Source organism: Saccopteryx leptura, chromosome 1 (genome assembly GCF_036850995.1).
Source record: "Saccopteryx leptura isolate mSacLep1 chromosome 1, mSacLep1_pri_phased_curated, whole genome shotgun sequence".
Lineage (NCBI taxonomy): Eukaryota > Metazoa > Chordata > Mammalia > Chiroptera > Emballonuridae > Saccopteryx > Saccopteryx leptura.
Window position 1 is genome coordinate 248,448,511 of NC_089503.1, and position 24,266 is coordinate 248,472,776.

Sequence of the window (24,266 nt, forward strand, 5' to 3'; positions counted from 1 at the left end):
GAGGGATCCCAAGAAAGGGGTGCCCCCAGGGGTCAGGCAGGAGGGGGAGAGAGTTGGGAGTCTGTGGAGAAGGAAAGATTAGGAGCAGAAGCTTTAGGTGAGATTTCTTTGGCCAAAAAATGACTTGCATGTAGAACAGACGGCACAGAAATTAAGAACAGGAGCGAAGGGAGAAGAAAGCCTGCACGTAAAGAATTTCTGATGCCCTCCCTGTCCAGTGGCAGAAATTGTCAAGATCTCTTAGGATATTGTAATAGTAGTAGAAAGCAACCTGGTTAGGTGCCTACACTTTCGAGGAAGTCCATAGAAGCAGGCTGTTCAGAGTAGAAACCTCCCAAACTGTGAACCTCAGAGAGTAGAGTGAGTCCTGAAGGAGTAGAGGAGTCCCGAAGGAGTAGAGGAGTAGTCTCTGAGGCCTGAGATTGGGAGGAGCCCATGTTCCAAGGGGAGCCTGGCTGGATGGTTTGGACTGAGAGGAGCCCACAGTAGAGGAGACTGGTGAGAGAAGGGGGCATCCCCGCCTTCAGTCACAGTTCCAAGAGGAGAAAATCTCCGTAGAAAGAGAGTCTCAGACAGGAGGTTGTCATCCCAAGGCTGAGATCCCGGGACATAGGAGAGGGGCCTGGCTAGGCGCGCCTAGACTTTCGTAGAAGTCCATAAAGGAGTAGAGGCAGACCACTCATAGATATGGGGTCTGAAGTCAAAACCGTCCGACCAGGAGGGAGTGTTTTTAGAGAGAAATTTGGAGGCCAACCGGGGAAGGAGAGGGAGAAACTCCTTACCTTTCTGGTCTGGCAGGGGTTCGGGACAGGGTCAGATTGCTGGCCAGTTGACCTACAATTGCTTGTCCAGGCTTCATTTGGACAGCAAAGAGGGATCGTCCAGGCAACCGGTACCCTGTCCTGGGTTTCGGTACCCCGTCCCGGGTTTCAGTACCAAATGTTGGAATCTATGGGAGTCCGAAAAGACCAGAGTAACAGGCTTTATTGAAAGGAAGAAAGGAACCCTGCCGGCACTTCTCCGGGGAGAAGGGCACCAGTTACAGACTATGAGGCAAATATTATAGGGCTTGGGAGAGCCTGAGGAGATACTGAGTCAGAAGTTCTGGTATGTTCCCTTTTACAGTTTTAGGATTTCAGCTTTCTGCAATGCTCCTCTTTGGGCAGTTAATCAGCTTTCTGAAACTTTTCTACCTCAGGGGCGATTGTCCAGTAAGTAAGGGTGAGGTCAGGCAGCCTGGTGGGACAACAGAAGGGCAGTTGGAGTTCTGGTAAATTCATATATCTATCAGTAAATATGATGTATATGTTTGCTCGCTTATAGTAGTTTGCATTGGGTGTGGGGGACAGGCTGTAAGCAGGCAGGGTCATTATAGCCTAAGGCTTAGTTTTTAGATTAAACCTTTCCCACCCTTTTAATACTTAATCTTTTCAACCCTAAGCTTTTACCCACACCCTTGACTGTTGCATGATATGGGGTGGTGCACTCTTATGAGGAATCCCATTATGCCTCAGATAAGTGACTTTGTATCAGAGACTTCCTTATTTGTATATTGGATTAAAGGTTTTGATTTCTACACTATAAAATGGGACAGAACGGGAGCTTGCTCTCTCGGTTCCTGAGATTAGCATTAGAGAGGAGAGCAGAGAAAGGCCACGTGGAGGAGGCCAGGATAAGCAGCCAAGATGGTGGAGTGTTGAGTGAGAACCCAGTTTGTGCAGAGTTTGTGTAGAGAGAAGGAAGGAGATGGGGAACAGAAGTGAATAAGGCTGGTGAGCTAGAAACCTTTGATTCTAGGAAACTCGATAAGTCAGTAGCTTTGTGAGCACTGAATGAGTGGGTTTTGGAGCCCAGTGTGTGTTTTTACTTGCCTGCCGGGTGCAAGCTAGGATTAAAGCTAATGGCCCACCAGTTCTTGGCTCCATTGTTTCATTACTGTCTGTCCAAGTCAAATGCGAACCTGCATGGACCCCAGGCAGCTGTGATGGTGGCCTTGGTACTGGCTTTACAGACTCTAAGACCAAAAAGTTCAAAGGAGGAAGACTTCAAGTGAGGCTTGCGCTGGTAATTAAAATCATGCCATCAGGAGCCAGCTTCTTTCCGTTTCTCCACTTTGCCTGCCAAGGTGTTTCATGCACCATCCTGAAGCTCTCTCTAGATGTCCCTGGGAAGCCCCAGGTCCTTACATTGTGGCAGCAAGAGGGCAGCCGACCCTGAAGACCTAGCATCCTCCCACTATATCCCAGGCAAGAGAGAGGGTCTCATCAGAGCCCCACAGAAGCCAGGAGAAATCCCAGCATTTCTCTCACATCTCATTGGCTCAGGGAGGATAACACACCCATTCTTGGACCAATCACATGGCTGGGGATGAGCCAATCAGAACCCACTCCTGGAGACAGTGACTGGTCAGTTTACCTACCAGGACACATGTCCAAGGATGTGTGTTGGTCAATAAGTTTGTAAGTATGATATATATGTTTGCTTGCTTATAGTTTGCATTGGGTGTGGGGGACAGGCTGTAAACTGGCAGGGTTGTTATAGCCTAAGGCTTAGTTTTAAGACTAAGCTTTTCCCCACACCCTTAATTATTGCATGATAGGGGGTAGTGCACTCTCATGAGGAATCCCATTATGCCTCAGGTAAGTGACTTTGTATCAAAGACTTCCTTGTTTGTATATTAGATTAAAGATTTTGATTTCTACACTATAAAATGGGGCAGAGGAGCCCGTGCTAGAGGAGGGCAGAAAAAGGCCACGTGGAGGAGAGGAGAGGCCGCCAAGATGGCAGAGTGCTGAGGGAGAAGCCAGTTTGTGCAGAGAGGAGATAGGGAACAGAAGTGAATAAGGCTGGTGAGGTAGAGATCTTTGATTCTAGGAAACTCGGATAAGTCAGTGGCTTTGGGAGCCCTGAATGGAAAGGGAAGTGTTTTCCCACTGTGTGTATTTCTCACCCACCGGGTGCGAGCTAGGATTAAAGCTAATGGCCCACCAGTTCTTGGCTCCGTTGTTTCATTACTGTCTGTCAGAATCAAATGCGAACCTGCACGGGCAAAGTGGCTATGATGGTGGCCGCGGCTACTGGCTTTACAATGTGCAAAAGAGTACTTTGCCAAAGGAAACAGGATCTTCCCAAAGGAAACTGGGGAGACTCTTAGGGAGGGGGAGCAGCTGCTGCTGGGCAGAAATAGTAAAATGTCTTCACTAGGCTCCTCCAGAATTCATCTCCCCCAGTTCCTAGCAATCACATGGTGAAAAGTACAGGAAAGATTTTCCTAAGTTAGTTTTCATTTTTAAAGTTTTTTTTTTCCAGTTTGAATGAGATCTTATTGACATATAACATTGTATTAGTTTCCAGTGATGTGATATATGTTTATATTGTAAAATGCTCACCACAATAAGTCTAGTTAACATCCAACAGCACACATATATAGTTACACATTTTCTTCTTGTGATGGGAATTCTTAAGACCTATCCTCTTAGCAACTTTCAAATATGCAATAACTGCTGTTACTTCTAGTCATCATGCTGTATATTACATCCCCAGTATCTTATAGCTGGAAGTTTATACCTTTTGACCCTTTTCCCTCATTTCGTCCACCCCAGCCCCCTGCCTCTGGCACCCACCAATCTATTCTCTGGTTCTATGAGTTCAGCTTTTATAGATTCCACATATGTGTGAGGTCATACAGTGTTTGTCTTTCTGACTTATTTCACTCAGCATAATCAGCATCATACTCTCAAGGTCTATCCATGTTGTCACAAATAGCAGGATTTCTTCCTTTTTGAGGCTGAACAATATTTCATTGTGGATGTAGATATAGAGAGATATTCACCACACCTTCTTTATGCATTTATTCACTAATAGACGCAGAATATTTCCATATGTTGGGTATCGAGAGTCGTGCTGCAGTGAACACAGGGATGCATTCATCTCATCAGGACAGTGATTTCATTTCCTTCAGATAAATACCCAGAAGTGGAATTTGCAGGTCATGGGTAGTTTTAGGTTTCATTCTTTGATGACCCTCTATCCTGTTTTTTGATAGTGGCTGCAGCCATTTACATACCCAAGGAATGCTATCGGTGAGCCTGTCTTGTCCAGTCACCTCATCCTACCCTTCGATGCTCTTATACACTAAATCAGCTGAGTCCTGGGCTCCACAGAGCCCAGGCTGCCTCAGTGTCACGTATCTCTGTGGGGCCAATCCCCCTCTGAAGGGATCAAGATCTTAGAGTGTCCATACCCAAATGGCCTTTGAATAGATGACACCGAGTGAAATGAGAAGATAATAAAAGCAACTGTGCCATAAAGCGAGCTTGGGGAGATGATGGTGCTAATGGATGGTACTAGTTTTCCTTACTGGCCACAGTAAGATGTCACTCCCTAGCCGTTGTGATTTTCTTTTGGGTCCTTGAGATCACACAAGTGAGAACTGCTGATCTTTTGCACAGGTCGAAGGGGTAGAGAGAGAGAGAGAGAAAATAGTAAGACTTTTATGCAAATATTTGGCCCCTTAAACTATTCTGAGGAAGACCGCTGTGGTAATAGCAAGTACTTTTCCAAAACCCTACCAAAAAGATACAGCACCACAAAAACCCACGGATGAAAGCTGGAACAACTTAAGCAACAAAAATAAACAACCAAATTTTGGATAATAGCCAAACTATAAAATAAATATGCACAAGTCCATACAGATGTAAATAAATGGTAGAATACATAAAGGGAGAGGAGACACATTCCCTTACAGAAGAATTCCAGATAATATGGCCACATCCTCCCCTCTCTGGGAAGCTGGGCTTAAGCCCCCTGGGGTCTGGCCTTAGTGACTTGCTAATGAAGAATAGTCTGAAAAGAGAAATTGCAGCTTGATAGTGGAGAAAACTGCAAAACTGGTTAGAGTCATATCAGGATTGACATTGACAGTGACAGTCATGTCACTATGATAAGATGTCCCAGTGTGTCTTGTCCATTTCTCCCCCCTGGACCTGGAATCAGCCATTTCTCCAGGAAGCAACTTATTGGTCATCTTCTTGGCATGGCAGCAAAGCAATTCATTGTCTTAAAAACTGGAGAAATAAAAGGCAACACACAGCCTGACCAGGTGGTGGCTCAGTGGATAGAGTATCAGTCTGGGATGAGGAGGACCCAGGTTCGAAACCCTGAGGTCGCCAGCTTGAGTGTGGGGTCATCTGGTTTGAGCAAGGTTCACCAGTTTGAGCATAAGGTCGCTGGCTTGAGCAAGTGGTCACTTCATCTGCTGTAGCCCCCCAAGTCAAGGCACATATGAGAAAGCAATCAATAAATAACTAAGGTGCTGCAACAAAGAATTGATGCTTCTTATTTCTCTCTTTTTCTGTCTGTCTGTTCCTGTCTGTTCCTCTCTCTATCTCTCTCTGTCTCTGTCACACAAAAAAAGGCAACACGCAGACATTTCACCCACCTTTACTTCATGCTGTTCTACTGGGCCAAGAAATTGAAGACAGAGACAGTCTCCTGATAAAATTATTCTGAAAACAAAATGCTGGGATAGCATTACATGGCAACCCCAGCAAATTAATGGGTGTGGGCGTGGAGCATCAATGGCCACCAACATCAAAAAGGAGACAGCCAGGCCTGACCTGTGGTGGCGCCGTGAATAAAGCATCAACCTGGAATGCTGAGGTCGCCAGTTCGAAACCCTGAACTTGTCTGGTCAAGGCACAGATGGGAATTGATGCTTCCTGCTTCTCCCCCCTTTCTCTCTCTCTCTCTCCTCTCTAAAATGAATAAATTAAAAAAAATAAAAAGAGGCAGCCAGCCATTATGTGCCATCGTGTGAGATCAGTCGCCTGTTGAGTCCTGCCAACACAACTCAACCCAACCTGATGTGTCCCGCCACCAGTCTGCCGGAAATGCAGAGCGCAGAGGAATATGTCAGCTGTGCTAGGAAAATCCACACTGTTGGAAGTCTGCAGGTCCAGCAGCTGAACTGGAGGGGGAAGCTGTGTATGGAAAGAGATTTAAAGGACGTAACACTGTTTGAAAATAGGCAAAACTAAGATATATTATCTAGGGATGCTCACGTGGTGATAACTCTAGAAAGAAACACAGAAGGAACCTCACCAGGTGGTGGTGCAATGGACAGAACGTTGGCCTGGGGTGCTGAAGACCCAAGTTCAAAACCCCGAGGTCGCTGGCTTGAGCAAGGGGTTACTGGCTTGACTGGAGGCACCCCTCCCCCAGTCAAGGCACGTATGAGAAAGCAATCAATGAACAACTAAGGAGCTGCAACAAAGAATTGATGCTTCTCATCTCTTGTCTCTTGTCTGTCTGTCCTTGTCTGTCTGTCTGTCTGTATCTCTCTCTCTCACACATACACACACACACACACACACACACACACACACAACCCACAGGAGAAAGGCAATCAGTACAGAAGTCCGGCAGAAGGTACTTCTGAAGAGAGAAGGGGAATTTGTAGGCACCCTGAGGGTGCAGGACCTGGAGGGGAAGAGGCACAAGGGAAGCCCAGGCTGCTGTACCCATGAAACTAGAATGTGCCATCTCCCACTTACCTACCCTTTTCTTTTGGGGGAACAGAGAATTTACTTAAATGAGAATTTATTTATTTATTTTTTGCATTTCTAACTAGGTAGAATTTCTGCAAGGAGAATTTGAAAACAAAATGTATATCATTGATATGAACAGCGAATTGGAGTTGACTGCCCTGATGATACCGAGGCCGGGCACGTCACCAGTCCCACTCGTAAGGACATCTCCTTATCTGCCAGACAAGTGTTTCTGATGCGTGATGTTCCCAGTGTCCTTGGCCTTATTCCCTGTGCCCATTGTTCCCAGACTCTGGAAACTCCCCAGCATTCTCGTATGGAGAGACACTCACTCAGGATGCCTGTAGAAACTGTCTCTTTCTCCTCAACTAGCCTCTACATGTCTGGGCAGACAGAGCCATGTGCCCAGCTTCCTTTCATGCTATCTCTGCACCTCATTCTCTACCTTCTGAGTTACCCCTATGCTTTCTACAAGTTCATTTTCTTCTTAGTAGACTCACACAGCCTTCCCCCAGGCAGTTGGGGTGCCTGGGAAACTGCAGGTGTCCTGGGCCTGGAACCCAAACATCCAAGCTTGGAAACTGAGTTGGGGGGCAGATTAATGTAAGGATGTGAGAGAAAGTCCAGCCAACCAGGACCCGGACCACTAGGCTGCTTCCAGCTCTCATCCAGAGGTCTCCCACCTTGAATTCCCTTGCAGGACAGGCCTCCTGGCCTCTCCCCACATGAGGGACGAGTCTGAGTCCTGCAGCTCGACAGCTCCAGGCCATCTGCAGAATGAGGCTGAGAGGCCACAGTTAGGGGTTGTGGATAAGGCGGGGGAACATTTGGGGATAGCACTGGCAGATGCATTTGCAGAGCAACCTTGGATTTGACTCTGAGAGTGCATGGTGGTCACGTGCAGGTGTCACTCCAGGCAATCCTAATGCCTCTCCTGTTCCCACCCCAGGCAATAGTGAGCAATCCCCACTCGTTGGGGCTGCAGACCATCATCTACGAGGATGGCTACACTGACGATGGGAACACCAAACACAGGATGGTGAGCTGCGCCCACGCCCCAAACTGGGATCAATGAGGTGAAGGGCATGACCTTGATCAGCCTGGCCAGGTCCAGTGCCTATGGTCATTTCCTGGGCCTGACCCGCCTTCTTCCTCTCCTCTCCTTGCATGCACCTGCATTACGTGCTGCAGAATTTGGAGGAAACACATCCCAGCTTTTCCCCAACACAGGCAGGCAGCAATCACCCCACTGAGTGACATCAGTACGATGTCACACAGGAGAGGCACAGAGGATGTGACAGGAAACCTAACTCAGCCCCAAGGAAGGCAGGAGATCTGTACTAGCCTGACAAACTGAGGGGTCAGCTTGGGGGGAACCAGAAGGGCCAGGAGCGGCTTGGATACATAGGTCTGGGAGATCTGGAGAGCTGAGCCAGGCCCCATGGTCATACCACAGAAGCTGGACTTGAGCCCAGAAGCCTGGATCGAGTTGTAGGACGAGGCATGAGTTGGCTGCAACTCTTTGGACCAGTCCTTGTCACTTCCTAGAGAAATAAGAAAGGCAACAAAATTGCAATTGCACCTCACACTGGGTCCAGGATAAAGGCAGCATGGGAATGACGGAGCTTGGGGTGGCCATTTCCACGGCCTCCAGTAGCCTTTCCTGGGCAGTGGAATTAGAACCAGGAGAGGCCTGGACAGCTTCCGGGCTCCTCCTTGCACACCCCCATCCTCCCATCTCTCCCTGAACCCCAATCTGGTGACTGACCCTGGCTGACCCACGGTGGCAGCTTGGTTTTCTCTCTTGTTCCACAGAACATTTCCCTGAAGCAGCAGCAACACTGGGGCAGGGCTGACAGCAACTTCACCTCCAAGTATGTCATCACCTGTGCCGTGGTGGGCAGTCCCAGGCTGTTGATGGCGGGGGTGGGGGAGGGTTCCCTTAAGGCTGAGGTGGACACTCTCCCATGGAGGAGGAGAAGGCAAGAATAGCTAAAATACTTTACAAATGGCAGTTCCACAAAAATTAAACACACAACTACCACATGATCCAGCACCCCACTTTAGGTATATACCCAAATGAATTAAAATCAAGGTCCTGGATTTATCTGCACCCCCATGTTCACAGCAGCATTATTCACAATGACCAAAAGGTGGAAACAACCTAAATGTTCATTGACAGATGAATAGACAAACAGAATGTGGGTTTTTTACACAATGGAATATTATTTAGCCTTGAAAACAAAGGAAATTCTGACACCTGCTAAATTGTGGATAAACCTTGATATTATGCTCAGTGAAATAAGCCCAATATAACAGGACAAATACTGTTTGATTCCACTTGTAGGACATTGCCAGAGTATATACGCATTTCAACAACTTGTTTTAATTCTATATGTAGAACTTTGTAACACTATATTATATAATTGAAATTTGTCAAGAGTATAATTAGCCTGACCTGTGGTGGCACAGTGGATAAAGTGTCGACCTAGAAATGCTGAGGTCGCCGGTTCAAAACCCTGGGCTTGCCCAGTCAAGGCACATATGGGAGTTGATCCTTCCACCTCCTCCCCCCCTTCTCTCACTCTGTCTCTCCTCTCTCTCTCTCTCTCTGTCTCTCCCTCTCCTCTCTAAAATGAATTAAAAAAAATTTTTTTAAGAGCATAATTAAATATTCTAACCAAATAATAATAATAATAATAATGTGTGAGGTGATAGATGTGTTAATTAACTTTTACAGTGTGTACATATATCAAACAAGTCATCACATCCTACACCTTAAATATCTTACCATTTTATTTGTCAATTATACCTCAACAAAGCTGAAAAATATAAATGAAAAGTAAAGAACTTTGTATACTGCCTGACCAGGTGGTGGCGCAGCAGATAGAGCATCGGAATGGGATGTGGAGAACCCAGATTTGGGACCCCGATGTCGCCAGCTTGAGCGCGGGCGCATCTGGTTTGAGCAAAGCTCACCAGCTTGGACCCAAAGTCACTGGCTCGAGCAAGAGGTCACTCGGTCTGCTGTAGCCCCCCCCCCCCCCCCCCCCCCCCCCCCCGTCAAGGCACATATGAGAGATCAATCAATGAGCAACTAAGGAGCCGCAACGAAGAATTGATGTTTCTCATTTCCCTCCCTTCCTGTCCATCTGTCTGTCTGTCTGTGTCTCTGCCAAAAACAAACAAAAAAACCCTGTATATTATTCATATAGGATTATGTTCTTCTCTCTCTTGCTTATGGTAAATTTGTTTAAACACCACTGAATTATTAATGTACTTGGCCATTAAAAATAAGTTCTCTGAGTAGAAATTCCTTAATCCAACAGAACTAGAACCCGACAACCAAAATAATAATAATAATAATAACAAAACTCCCTTTACTTGGAAATTAAGAAGGCCCCTTAGAGATAACACCTGAATAAAAGAATTCATGAAATACAGCTAAACTATACTCAGAGGAAAGTTTATACCCCAAGCACTTTTTATCATTATGAAAAGATATGGACTAAACATAAATGAACTAAATCTCTAACTTCAGGAACCAGGGGGGCAACAGAGAGATTAGGAGAAGGGAATGAACAATGATCCAATCTGAAATGTATTAAACAGAATGCAAAAGGACAACATAAAGTCAAAGCGAAACATGAATCTGGCTCCTCGGAAGACCGGTGTAATAAAGAAAATCAGACCATCCTGATGAAGGAGAAAGAACAGAATTAAGATGAACAATAGGAATAGAAAAGGGAGATAAAAAGGATAAATACAGGCAGAGGTGGATTAAGGTCAGTTGCCCCAGGCGCAGAAGAAAATATTGGGCCCCTTAAAAAAAAAAGAGAGAGGGGGGAAATTAAAATACATGGTAACCATATTTTTAAATAAATAAAAAATACTGTGTACTATTAATGTTAAAATTGCACATATGAAACCAAACTTGGTGTCATTAGAAAAAAGTGTAAAGTTGGGGTTTTGCGGGGACCGTCAGCAGTTGAGGCCAGGGCGCGCACCTGGTGCATCCGCAGTTAAATCTGCCTCTGAATACAGAAGCTATTCAAAAAATGATGAAAATGTATGCAGCTAAGTGATAATAAGAATGTCAGATGTTCTTTTCAATAAGTTATTACATATAAATTAACAAAACTGATTTCAAGAAGAGGTAGAAATGCCAGGGAAGGTGGGGCTGCCAGATGTAAACAGAGGTTCTCAGTCAATATTCTAGCATTCCAGCCTGACCAGGTGGTGGCACAGTGGATAGAGCATCAGACTGGGATGTGGAGGACCCAGATTCAAAACTCCGAGGTTGCCGGCTTGAGTGTGGGCTCATCTGACTTGAATATGGGTCGCTGGCTTGAGCGAGGGATCATAGATATGATACCATGGTCACTGGCTTGACCCCAGGGTTGCTGGCTTGAGCCCAAGGTTGCTGACTTGAGCCCAAGGTCTCTAGCTTAAGCCCAAGGTCGCTGGCTTGAGCAAGGGGTCACTCGCTCTGTTGTAGCCCCCTGGTCAAGGCACATATGAGAAAAGCAATCAATGAACATCTAAGGTGCCATAATGAAGAATTGATACTTCTCATCTCTCTCCCCTCTTGTTTGTCTGTCCCTGTCTGTCCCTCTCTCTGTCTCTGTTATACACACACACACACACACACACACACACACACAATATTCTGGCATTCCAGAACAGATGGATGGATAGATGATAGATAGATAGATAGATTAGATAGATAGATAGATAGATAGATAGATAGATAGATAGATAGATAGATAGATAAATAGACAGATGATAGATAGAAAAATATGAATGAAAAGATAAATGGATCAGCAGTGATTTCCTCAGTGATGCCAGTGTGCAATAACATACTGTCCCATTGCCTTACAGCATAAAGAGACCCACACTATCCACCATCACTCTGGACATAGCCAACAAGGAAATTTCATGTGTGGACCTCAAGCCACTGGTATGTCCCAAACTTCTGCTCTCCCATATTCTTTGTCATTAGTGTTAAGAATAATGACAGCAGACCTCGGCTGACTTTTCCCTGAGGAACTGGCCAAGGCCACACTCAGCATATAGAAACTCAGGTGATCCTTTCCCCATTGCCGGGTCACTGCCCTCCTTCGTTACTGTCCCCCAGGGCTGCCACTCATGACTTACCATCCCCGGAACAGGTGTATCAGTTCTGGGCTTTGTTGCTTTTAGATGGTCAGCCTCTGGCTGACTCAGGTGACAGCTCTCCTCAGTGCTCCTAAGAGAAAAACATGTATGTTCTGAGCTGGTTGGTTTACAGTGGAGGGTTTTGTTCTCAGGAGAATGTTTACCATCTCTATGAATTAGCCAGTCTGGGAGAGGGAGGTTCCTGTCAGCAAGGCCCCAGGTGCCAGAGTATCAAGATTACAAAAAATAAAAAAATACAGTTACTGCAGTGGGTGAGGGCATGAAGAAGGTGGACCCGATAAACAGCACACCTTCCTTGGGTTGGACTGTCTTCCTCTCTGAAGTGTACTCCTGGCCAACTTGGTCCCCAGGGGAGGTTGGGTGCTGGATGCTATCCATTGGACGGCCATCTGGGCTACAGCCACCTCTGAGCAAACCAGAAAGAAGTGTTTTGTTTGTGAGGCCACACCAACATCCCCTTGCAGAACCATCCACGCCATGTGGAGGTGAGAGGACATGTCATTTGCTGGGCTGATGCCCAAAGGTTTCATGGGGGCAGGGGCAGGGGCAGGGGCAGGAGTCCCCTTGTCTTTCAGCCACACACTGGTGCCAGCTGGCTTCTTGGGTTCCACCCTCCATCCCACCACCATGTCTTACCCCCTTTCTCTGGGTGCAGACGGGTTAGGGGTGGAAAAGCAGCACCAGGTGGTAACCTCGATTCAGCAACCTCAGTTGCTGGGTTCTGGCTAAGAGAAGAACTAAAAGCCAGGACTCAAATTATAAGGAAAGTTTACTTAAAAAGGCACAGAGATAGAAGAAGTGAGCTGTTGGGCAAATGAGTTTGTAAAATTTGTATTTTTTTAGTTTACTCACTTTTATTGTTAGAAAATGGCGCTGGGCATACACGTGTGAGCAGGGCAGTTGATTGCAAATGTGGATTGCTTTCCTGCTTGGGAAGGGCTCTTGTTTTGCTAATGTTTGCTGGAGGAGAGGTTTTTCCGCCAGAAAGTTTTGAAGAAAGAGAAGGAGAGGCAGAGGGAGAAGGCCTGTTTGCAGAGTGAGAGAAGAGAAATAAGCCATGTTTGCAGAGTGAGAGCAGAGAGAATGCAGAGTGCTGAAGGAGAAGCCATGTTGGCAGAGAAGGGAGAAGGTGTGCAGATGGGGAACCAGAGCTGAGGGGCTTTTGCGAGCTCTGCTGAGACTGGTAGGGCCTTTGATTCTAGGAGAAACGGGAGAAGATTCTCATGGTTTTAGAACCAGAGAATGCGTCAGGGCTTTGGGAGCCCTGAGTGAAAGGGAAGTGTTTTCCCTGTGTGTTGCTCATTGGCCAGTGCGACACTTTAATAAAGGAATGGCTCACCATTTTTTGGCTGCACTGTTTCTTTGCCATCTGTCCAAATTCAATGGGAACCTGCATGTGCATGGCCACCATGGCGGCAACTACTGGCCATACATGAACTGTAGAAGAAATGGGCTCAGGAAACAAGTTACAGCAAAAGAAGGGCCCTTGGAATTTAGGGGAGAAAGAAAGAGATAGATAGAGATAGGGAGACACAGAGAGACAGAGAAAGAGAGATTGCGCCTCGAGAGACAAAAAAGGGAGGAGAGTTTTAGGAGTACTCTATTGGGAGAGCCTAGCTGGGTCCACCATCCTGAGGGCTTTTATCTGAGGTCTCAGGGGAGGATCTCAATAGAATATTCATTAGCTTTCCAGGTGTGTCCTCAGGGTCACTGCCTCCACTGATTGGTCGGCGCCAGGGGAGGGGTCATTAGTCATCGCAGCTAGTCCTGATGTCAACCACGAGGCGTTCCACCTGGTTTTGCTGCTTTTCTGGTCCTGGAGCTGAAACACAACTAGATGTCATATCCATGCTTAAGGGAGTGGTTGAGCAAGGGCTTGTAGTTTCCCCCATTGCGAGGCACCTGGGGCTCTCCGCTCTGGTGACCTTCTGTACCTGGCCCATCATTCTTACTCTGCTCATCTCTGTCTAACTGCATAGTACAGAGAGGGGATGCATCCTTGGCTTTGGTCTGAATCCTCTAAATGGCAATTCCCAGCTGTTCCAGCAAAGCATTCCTAAGGGCAGACGAAGTGAGGGACCATCCTGGAGAGGGTTCAGAGGGTGGGACCAGTCAGATAGCAGGACTTTCCTTTGAAGATCTGTGGCTGCTTTGAAAAGTTGATATGGACACGTTACACCATACATGAACCCTTAGGACATTATGCTCAGTGAAATGAGCCAGACACAGGATGAATACTGTGTGATTCCCTCATAGGAGGTCCCTAGAGGAGTCAAATTCATAGAGACAGAAAGTAGATGGTGGGTACCAGAAGCTGGGGAGGGGCATGGGAAGTTTAATGGGGACAGAGTCTCAGTTGAGGAAGATAAGAAAGTCCTAGAGGTAGATGGTGGGGATGGTTGTACAATATTGAGAATGTAGCTAATGACACAGAGCTGTATATACTTAAAAATTATTAAAATGGGCCTGACCAGGTGGTGGCACAGTGGATAGAGAAAGCGTCAGACTGGGATGCAGAGAACCCAGGTTCAAAACCCCGAGGTCGCCAGCTTGAGCGCAGGGTCGCTGTCTTGAACATGGGATCATAGACATGACCCCATTGTCACTGGCTTGAAGCCCAAGGTCGCTGGCTTGAACACAAGGTCACTGTCTCAAGCAAGGGGTCATTCGCTCTACTGTAGCCCCCCACCCACCCATCAAGACACATATGAGAAAGCAATCAGTGAACAGCTAAGGAGATACAATGAAGAATTGATGCTTCTCATCTCTCTCCCTTCTTGTCTGTCTGTCCCTATCTGTCTCTCTCTCTGACTTTCTGTCTCTGTCACAAATAAAATAAAATAAAATACACCTATTTTTAAAAAATTGTTAAGATGGTAAATTTTATGTTTATTTACTACAATTTTTAAAAATGATACAAGTTTTCCGGTTCGAAACCCTGGGCTTGCCTGGTCAAGGCACATATGGGAGTTGATGCTTCCAGCTCCTCCCCCTTTCTCTCTCTCTGTCTCTCTCTATCCCTCTCTCTCTCCTCCTTAAAAAAATAAATTAAAAAAAATGATACAAGTTTTGCATTCTGTTGTATGGTAAATCCATGTTTGTTTTAATATAAAGCTGCTTTTTCAAACAATGAAGTCTCCTTGTCCTGTGGTTTTAGACTCCCTTATATTTCTCTGGAGGTGCCACCACACCTCAGTTTGAGAAGCATGTCCCTAAGACAGTCAGGCTAACCCCAAGTCATTCTTTCTCTTTCCTCTTTTCTGTTTGCTCATTCTAGCCCATTCATTCATTCATTCATTCATTCCCTTTCTTCTGTATACCAGGCATTGTGCTGGGTTTATAAATTAGGTTCTGGTCTCTGGGAAACTGCTAAGAGGTCGTCAGCAGTGGGGGGAGGGGCTCAGCTGTGCCCCAGTGCTGGGGCAGCATGAGCTCCATGGGCCAGGCACAGTCATAGTGAGTCCCAGGTGCCTGGGTCACCTTGTTGGGAATCCAGGTGCACTACGTGTAGTCCCTCCTGGGTGCGAGTGTGTCCCCGGACTGGGTCTGCACTGTGGCTGGGCTAGCAGGACCCTCACTGACCCCATCAGCACCTGTGTGTGTCTCGCTCTCTACAGACGGCACTCATTTCAGTTGGTTGTGACCTGAAGAAAAAGATTGTCATTCAGAAGTAAGTATGTTGTTGATATTGGGGAGCAGTGGGGTGGGGTAGGGGGAAATGGGTGTAGGAATGGGGTGAGATTGGCCACCATTGCTTCACAATTGCTGAAGTGGGCAATTGGTAGGTTTACTATTTACATAATAAGTAACTTATATTATTAGGTCAAGTTTGAGTTTCTGGCACAGTGACCTCCTCTCCTTCACCGATTCGCTGATATTTACTTTTTTTTTTTTCTGTATTTTTCTGAAGCCGGAAACGGGGAGAGACAGTCAGACAGACTCCCGCATGCGCCCGACCGGGATCCACCCGGCATGCCCACCAGGGGGCGACACTCTGCCTACCAGGGGGCGATGCTCTGCCCCTCCGGGGCGTCACTCTGTTGCGACCAGAGCCACTCTAGCGCCTGGGGCAGAGGCCAAGGAGCCATCCCCAGCACCCGGGCCATCTTTGCTCCAATGGAGCCTCGGCTGCGGGAGGGGAAGAGAGAGACAGAGAGGAAGGAGAGGGGGAGGGGTGGAGAAGCAGATGGGAGCTTCTCCTGTGTGCCCTGGCCGGGAATCGAACCCGGGACTTCCGCACGCCAGGCCGACGCTCTACCACTGAGCCAACCGGCCAGGGCCTGATATTTACATTTAATCCCTCCTCCCTAGTCATTTTGCTCATCTTATTTCTCCCTTATAATCCCTTAATTTCTCATTTTGGTTAACATCGTGCAGGGTTTTCTGTTTAAATTGCTTTCTGAAAAATATGGGAACTGCCTGACCAGGCGGTGGTGCAGTGGATAGAGTGTTGGACTGAGATGCAGAGGACCCAGGTTCGAGATCCTGAGGTCACCAGCTTTAGCGCAGGCTCATCAGGTTAGAGCAAAAGCTCACCAGCTTGGACCCAAGGTCGCTGGCTCCAGCAAGGGGTTACTTGGTCTGCTGTAGCCCCACGGTCAAGGCACATATGAGAAAGCAATCAATGAACAACTAAGGTGTTGCAATGCGCAATGAAAAACTAATGATTAATGCCTCTCATCTCTCCGTTCCTGTCTGTCTGTCCCTATCTATCCCTCTCTCTGACTCTCTCTGTCTCTGTAAAAAAAAAAAAAAAAAAAAAAAAAAAAATATATATATATGAGAACTTTTCCTCCAGTTCCATTGTTACCCCAGAAAGTGAGGCCATGAGAGGCCAGGAAAAAAACAAAGCCTGAAGACTAGCCAAACCACCATCCTTTTGCCCTTCAAGCAGGATCTGGGTAGAGAGGGAGCCCTAATTTGCAGCACTGCCGAATGTCATGGTGTGAATGCTCCTCCGGTGTCAATGTCAGGCTGCCTCGTGACCCATCCACAGAGCTCCTGAATCCGGAAGGAGCTGACTTTAGTGCTCCCTGCACAAGGCAATCACACACTCAGGTGATGATTAGATGGGACTTCTCCCTCCACAATGGAAACACTTTATTGAATCAATAAATTATATATTTAGAACATATGTGCAGGAAAGTTTGTCAACACAATATTTAAAAAGCTTTTGCCATAGAGAGTGGGAAGATATTTGCCACATATGTAACCAACAAAGGACTTGAATCCAGAATTTATAAAGAATTCCTACAATTCAATTTAAGAAAAGAGAGAGAAAGAGAAATGAAAGACCAAATGGGCAAAGGGCTTGAACAGGCACTTCAAAAAAAGAAAAAATGCTGATCGCCTAACCAGGCAGTGGCACAGTGGATAGAGCCTGGGACTCTGAGGACCCAAGTTAAAGACCCCAAAGTCACCCACTTAAGCACAGGCTCACCAGCTTGAACCCAGGGTTGCCAGCTTGAGCGTGGGATCATAGACATGACCCCATGGTTGCTGGCTTGAGCCCAAAGGCCTCTGGCTTGAAGCCCAAGGTCTCTGGCTTGAACAAGGGGTCATTGGCTCAGCTGGAGCCCCCTAGTCAAGGCATATAGGAGAAAGCAATCAATGAACAACTAAGGTCAATGAACAACTAAGGTGCCACAACTTTGAGCTGATGCTTCTCATCTCTTTCCTTCCATCTGTCTGTCTGTCTGTCTCTCTCACTCACTAAAAAAGGAAAAGAAAAAAGGAGGTTGATAAACAAGATGCTGAAGAGGTGATCAACCTCGCTTAATAGGGAAATAAAAATAAAAAGGAAAACTTTTAGCCTGACCAGGCGGTGGCACAGTGGATAGAGCATTGGACTGGCATGCAGAGGACTGAGGTTCGAACCCCGAGGTCGCTGGCTTGAGTGTGAGCTCATCTGGCTTCAGTGCAGGTTGCTAGCTTGAGCGTGGGATCATAGACATGACCCCATGGTTGCTGGCTCAAGCCCAAAGGTCACTGGTTTGAAGCCCAAGGTCACTGGCTTGAGCCCAAGGTTGCTGGCTCAAGCAAGGGGTCACTCACTCTGCTGTAACCACCTCTTCCCCCCCCCCCCGCCATCAAGGCACATATGAGAAAGCAATCAATGAACAACTAAGGAGCCGCAACAAAGAATTTATGCTTCTCATCTCTCTCTCCTCCTGTCTGTCTGTCCCTATCTGTCCCTCTCTTTGTCTCTCTCTCTGTCTCTGTCACACACACACAAAAAAAAGAAAATGAAAATTGTTATTTGAGACCCTTACCCACCAGCATGGTGGATCTAGCAAAACCTAGCCAGTGGCAAGTCCTGGGAAGGATAGGGATGCCCCCCACCCCGCCATCCTCCGGCAGCTTCTGGAACTTACAGACTGCTGATGGGCATGCACAGTTTTCAGCTGCTATGGAAGAACACATCCATCAGTCTGGCATTTCCACTCATGCACATTTGCACTGGCATAGGTTCCAGAATGTTCTCTGCAGCATTATTCTTTTTTTTTTTTTTTTAAGTGAGAGGAGGGGAGATAGAAAGATAGACTCCCACATGCACCCTGACCGGGTTCCACATGACAACCCCATTTGGAGCCAATGCTTGAATCAACAGAGCTATCCTCAGTACCCAGGGTCAATGCCCAAACCAGTTGAGCCACCGGCTCTGAGAGGGGAAGAGAGAAAGAAGGGAGAGAGGGAGAGGAAGAGAAGCAGATGGTTGCTTCTCATGTGTGCCCTGACAGGGAATTGAACCTGGGACTTTCACATGCCAGGCTGACGCTCTGCCACTGAGCCAGCTGGCCAGGGCCTGCAGCATTATTCTTTTCTTTTTTCATTAAGTGTGATGTGGGAGGCCGGGAGGTAGAGAGACAGGCTCCCACATGTGCCCGACCAAGATCCACCTGGCAAGCCCCTACACAGCGATGCCCTGCCCATTTGGGGCTGCTGCTCCATTGCTCAGCAACTGAGCTATTTCAGCACCTGAGGCGAGGCCATGGAGTCATCCTCAGCACCTGAGGCAAAATTGTTTAAACAATTCAAACCATGGCTTAAGGAAGGTAGGACAGAGAGGAAAAGAGAGAGAGAGAAGGGGAAAGGGAAGGGTAGAGAAGCCGATGGTCACTTCTCCTGTATGCCCTGACTGGGAATTGAACCTGGGATTTCCACATGCCAGGTTGATGCTCTGCCACTGATCCAACTGGCTAGGGCCTGCAGCATTCTTAATAGTGCCAAGCTGGAAGCCCTTCAACTCAAATGTGCATCAACTGGAGGCTGGGTAGACCAGGTACAATGTTTTGATACACTGGACTAATGTAGCAATGAAAATAAATGAGGCAGAATGAGCCAGGTGGATCATACAAATATAGAGATGGCATGAAAGACACAAGAGAACACACATAGCATGAGTCTAGTCATTAGCAATCAAAACCAGGCAAAAATCAACTATACAGCTTAGGGATGCATGCCCAGGTGGCAGAGTACATAGAAGAACAAGGAAATTATAGTTTCAAATGTCAGGACACCCAGCACTGAGATCTTGGCCTCCAATATGAGGCATTAGGGTTTCTTGAAAAAAATGGTTGATTCTAGACTGGGCTAGAAAGACGCAAGATAAGCCTGGAGCATCTCAGAGAACCAGAAAGTAAGAAAGTGCTTGAACATCGAACCAATGGGAAGAGTTCATGCTGCTTCAGTTCTGCGTGATCAGCTTCTCACCACCTTTTGTTGCTTGCAGCGATATCTCAGCCTGTTACAAAGGCATCCTCAACCCTGTGGCCCTTCAGGACAATTACAGCTATGTCATCGAGAAGTGAGCAGAGATTTTCCTTCCCCCTCCCTCCTGTGGCCACCCCCCAGCCTGCTGCTCACTCATGGAGCCTGGCCACCTGCTCGATTGAGCTAGCAGAGTTGGCTAGACACTATCAACCAAGGAAGGAGGGGGTGGAGCCAAGGTTAACCTCTATGCAGTGGACTGGTCCCTTTTGCCACCAAGCAGGCATGGGATGTGGCTCGGCCCTTCTTGCCACTGGGCACAGGGAATCATGATGGTGCATGTCCTTCCCCCAACCCGTGGGAAGACATGGCCCCTTGGATACAGGCCAAAGTTGGTCAACTGTCCAGGGCCACAGATGAGCCAAGACTGGCACTGTTGGGCTTGCTGACCAGTGTGGCTGCAGTCATACTTCATGGGGTCATAAAGAAGTGTGTGAGTCAGAGGGCTCAGAAAAAGATGATAAGAGGTGTGTGTGAGAGGGTGTGAGACAGAGAGGGATAGAGAAAGAAAGAGAGACAGAGACAGAGAGACGGAGAGGAGCAGGGAGAGAGAGAGAGTTCATACATTTTTTTCGATTAGGCCCTTTAATTAGGGAGCACACTGCTTTACTCAAAGTCTACTTATTTAAATGCTAATTTCATCCCCCCAAAAGCACCCTCACAGAAACATCCAGAATAATGTCTGACCATACATCCAGGTACTGTGGCACAGCCAAGTGGACCCATAAAGTTAACCATCACAGGGGGTCCCAGGTCATTTTGATCATAGCTCTGAACCCCCACCTCAGACACCCCTCCACTGGAAGCAGCTGATCCTGGGAGGTGCGAGAGTGGGGAAATGTCTGGGCTGCCTGGTGGGACCTCAGCCCCTGCCCCTCTCTGCTAGGGAAGCTTACGACCCCAACTTCCGGGGACAGAAGGCCACCAAGGACCTGTTGGTGTACTACCCTTATGAGAGGCTGGGCTGTCCCCTGCTTGTCTACTACAACACCCCATGGAAGCCTGTGGTGGAACTGTAAGCTCCCGTGGGGCTGGGGGGTGGCAGCCGGGGCACATTTCCTGCTCCCCAGCTCCCAGCCTGGACTTTCAAGTCCTCCATCACCCTTGATAATGCTCACTCTTCTCCACCACTCTCTCCACCCCATCTCTCCACACCCCAGGCCCTCTCCAGCCTCACCAGCCCTTTGCCCATGCTGTGCCCTCTCCCTGCAACACCAATCCTGCCTTTTCCCTCCTTAGCTCTCAGCTCAGACAGCCCCTCCCTTGCCCACTGTCTCAGTTCAGGTGGCTATTACAACATACCAGGGACTGGGGGACTTACACAATAGGCATGATTGTTTCATGGTCCTGGAGGTCCAAAGTCCAAGATCAAGGAATCAGCAGGATTGGTTTTCCATGAGGCTACCTCATTGGCCTTCAGACAAGCTCCTTCCTGCTGTGTCCTCAACCAGCAAAGAGCCAGTGCACTCTGGAGGCTCCTTTTCCTATAGGATCAGGGCCCACCTCCAAATACAGTCACACTGGGGTTAGGAGGGCTCCAACACCTGAATTTGCGGAGACAGGTTTCAGTGTAATTTCTCCATTTTTATTTATTTATTTATTTATTTATTTATTTATTTATTTATTTATTTATTTTTCTGAAGCTAGAAACGGGGAGAGACAGACTCCCGCATGCGCCCGACCAGGATCCATCCGGCACGCCCACCAGGGGGCGACGCTCTGCCCACCAGGGGCGATGCTCTGCCCCTCCGGGGCGTCACTCTGTTGCGACCAGAGCCACTCTAGCGCCTGGGGCAGAGGCCAAGGAGCCATCCCCAGCGCCCGGGCCATCTTTGCTCCAATGGAGCCTCGGCTGCGGGAGGGGAAGAGAGAGACAGAGAGGAAGGAGAGGGGGAGGGGTGGAGAAGCAGATGGGCGCTTCTCCTGTGTGCCCTGGCCGGGAATCAAACTCAGGACTTCTGCACGCCAGGCCGACGCTCTACCACTGAGCCAACCGGCCAGGGCCCTAATTTCTCCATTTTTGTGGGTGATTGAGGATCCAGTGGGAAAACTTCCTCACAGGTTCTTGGGGGCTGGAACCACACCTTCTTGAATACATTGTAGCTCCAGACCAGCGCTCCCCAGAATTTTCTACAGCAGTGAAAATGTTCCACAATTCTGGCCACCCAGTGGACAGCTAGGAGTTCCACGTGGCAACTGATCACTGGAAATGTGGCCTGAGGAACTGGCTTTCCATTTTTTTTAATAGGAATTAATTAAATCGGCACATAAGGATGAGTGACTCAGCTCTGTGACTGGCATGTCATGTGACTACATAGTTGTTCACTGACTGAAGGGTGGTGGGAACAGGCTTACACCTGTAAGCATTTAGGTCATTAGAACATCATGCCTTAGTCCCACCAGGCCTCAATCCCATGCCCAGGTAGAATGACAAGCCAGGCACACAGGATTGAATCCATGGTCTAATGGCTAACCCCCTAATTCAGAGCTGCCAGGTGGGGGATGTGCGAGCTCAGGTGAGGGACAGAAAAGGGTCCCATTAGAGGAGGGGTGTAAGTTCCAAGCTGGCAGGAGACAAAAGAACGCACATCAAAATGATTTAAAACAACCCTAATTACCAGCCCTAAATGTATACCTTTTGTGTGTTTGCAGACGTTCATCAGAAAAATATCAGAGGACTGTTGTGAAGGGTGTAATTTATTTGTTTATTTGCTTATTAACTTATTGATTTCTTTTTTAAATTTTATTTAGAAAATTAAATTTAATGGGCTGACATTTATCTATAACAGTACATAGGTTTCAGGTAATCATCTCTATAGCATTTGAACTGTTGATTATGTTGTATACCCATCACCCAAAGCCAAATCATTTCCCGTCACCATATATTTGTCCCTCTTTACTCCCCTTTCTTCCTCCCCTCAGTTTATCAATTTCTTTATGAGTGACATTATTTGGTTATAGGACATCACAACAGTCTCTGCTTATTTGTCACCTTCTCATGCCTTTTATATCCACCCCATGGAACCAGAGGCAGATTAAGGTCAGTTGAGGCCCCAGGCGTAGAAGAAAATATTGGGCCCCTTAAAAAAAGAGAGAGACAGGGAAATAAAAATACATGTTAACCATATGTTTTTAACCATATTTTTTAATAAATAAAAAATATTATGACTATTAATGTTAAAATTGCACATGTGAAACCAAACTTGGTGTCATTAGAAAAAAGTGTAAAGTTGGGGTTTTGTGGGCCCTTCAGAAGTCGGGGCCCAGGGTGCGCGCCTGGTACATCCGCCTTTAAATCTGCCTCTGCATGGAACATATTCAATGCCGCTGTCACTCCATCTCTTCTCCCTGCTCTGTCCCCACCTGCCACTGCTGTGTGTTCTCGTGTTGACTGTCCATGAAGTGTCAGCCAGGGGCTGGGTGGGGGGCTTTGCTTTGCTCTGCCTGCTCACCCCCCCCCCCCCCAGAATGGTCTTCTAACACATGAGGGCCGCCATGCCTCCCTGGGCCAGCCTCCTACAGCCACTCCTTGTGTGTGTCCTAGGTGGCGGGAAGGAAAGTTCCAGGAGGTTATCAAGGCAGAGTATGTCTTGCTAGAGGTGAACGGGCTGTTCACATACACGTACTCCCTGACAGCCAAGACTGCACTCTGCAGTTCCCAGCCACAGAACTGGACCACCGTCATGGAGAATACCAGTGACAGGGGGCCCTTCTCCTGGGACCGAGAGGTAGTAGTTACTCTTCAATTATTTCCAAAATAAGTCACTGGTCAGATGGTGACAATGGATTGCACCCATTTGGGAGGTTATCTCAGTCTGGTTGGCCTGCTATCACAGAATACCAGAGACTGGGGGCCTATAAAACAACACATTTATTTCTCACCGTCCTGGAGGCTTGAAGTCCAAGATCAAGGTGCCGGTGGATCTGGTGTTTGCTGTCTCCTCACATGGCCAAAGGGGTGAGGGAGCTCTCTGGAATCTTTGTGTGTGTGTGTGACACAGAGAGGGACAGATAGGGACAGACAGACCAGAAGAGAGAGATGAGAGCATCAATTCTTCATTGAGACACCTTAGTTGGTCATGGATTGGCTTCTCATATGTGCCTTGACTGGGGGGCTACAGCAGACCGAGTAACCCCTTGCTCAAGCCAGCGACCTTGGGCTCAAGCTGGTGAGCTGTGCTCAAACCAGATGAGGCCACACTCAAGCCAGCGTAATGGGGTTTTGAACCTGGGTCCTCAGCGTCCCTGTCCGATGCTCTATCCACTGTGCCACCACCTGGTCAGGCTGGAATTCCTTTTAATATATATATTTTTAATGATTTTATTTTATCAATTTTAGAGAGGACGGGGGGGGGGGGAGGAGAGGGAAGCATCAACTTGCAGCAGATGCCTCTCATATGTGCCTTGACTGGGCAAACCCTGGCTCTTGAACCAGTAACCTCAGAATCCCACGTCAAAGCTTCATCCACTATGCCACCATGAGTCAGGCTGGAGTCCCTTTTATAAGGGCACATCTTTATGATGTAATCACCTCTTTAAATCCTCACCTGCTAATAACATCCCCTTGGGGGTTAGGCTTCAATATATAAATTTTTGGGGGACACTAACATTCAGTCCAAAGGCAAGGGTGTCAAGACATCGCAAGTCGTGGGCTGCACCTGGGAATGTAAGATGTGTGAATCCTTTGGGAATCTCTCCCAAGGGCATTGGCCAAATGTTCAGAGCTGTAGGCATTGTTGATAATGTTCTAGAACCATTCAAATGCCCATT

The 24,266-nt window shown here is 47.5% G+C and overlaps 1 protein-coding gene across 1 annotated transcript in view; it reads left to right on the forward strand.

Annotated features, from left to right (window-relative positions):
- Window positions 1–24,266, forward strand: part of CATSPERD (cation channel sperm associated auxiliary subunit delta) — an 80,632-nt gene that overhangs the window by 53,387 nt on the left and 2,979 nt on the right. The window contains 8 exon segments of the mRNA XM_066360201.1: window positions 6,632–6,745; window positions 7,498–7,587; window positions 8,364–8,422; window positions 11,430–11,508; window positions 15,344–15,396; window positions 19,459–19,533; window positions 20,383–20,511; window positions 23,041–23,224. Of these exon segments, the coding sequence (XP_066216298.1) occupies window positions 6,632–6,745; window positions 7,498–7,587; window positions 8,364–8,422; window positions 11,430–11,508; window positions 15,344–15,396; window positions 19,459–19,533; window positions 20,383–20,511; window positions 23,041–23,224 (783 nt within the window).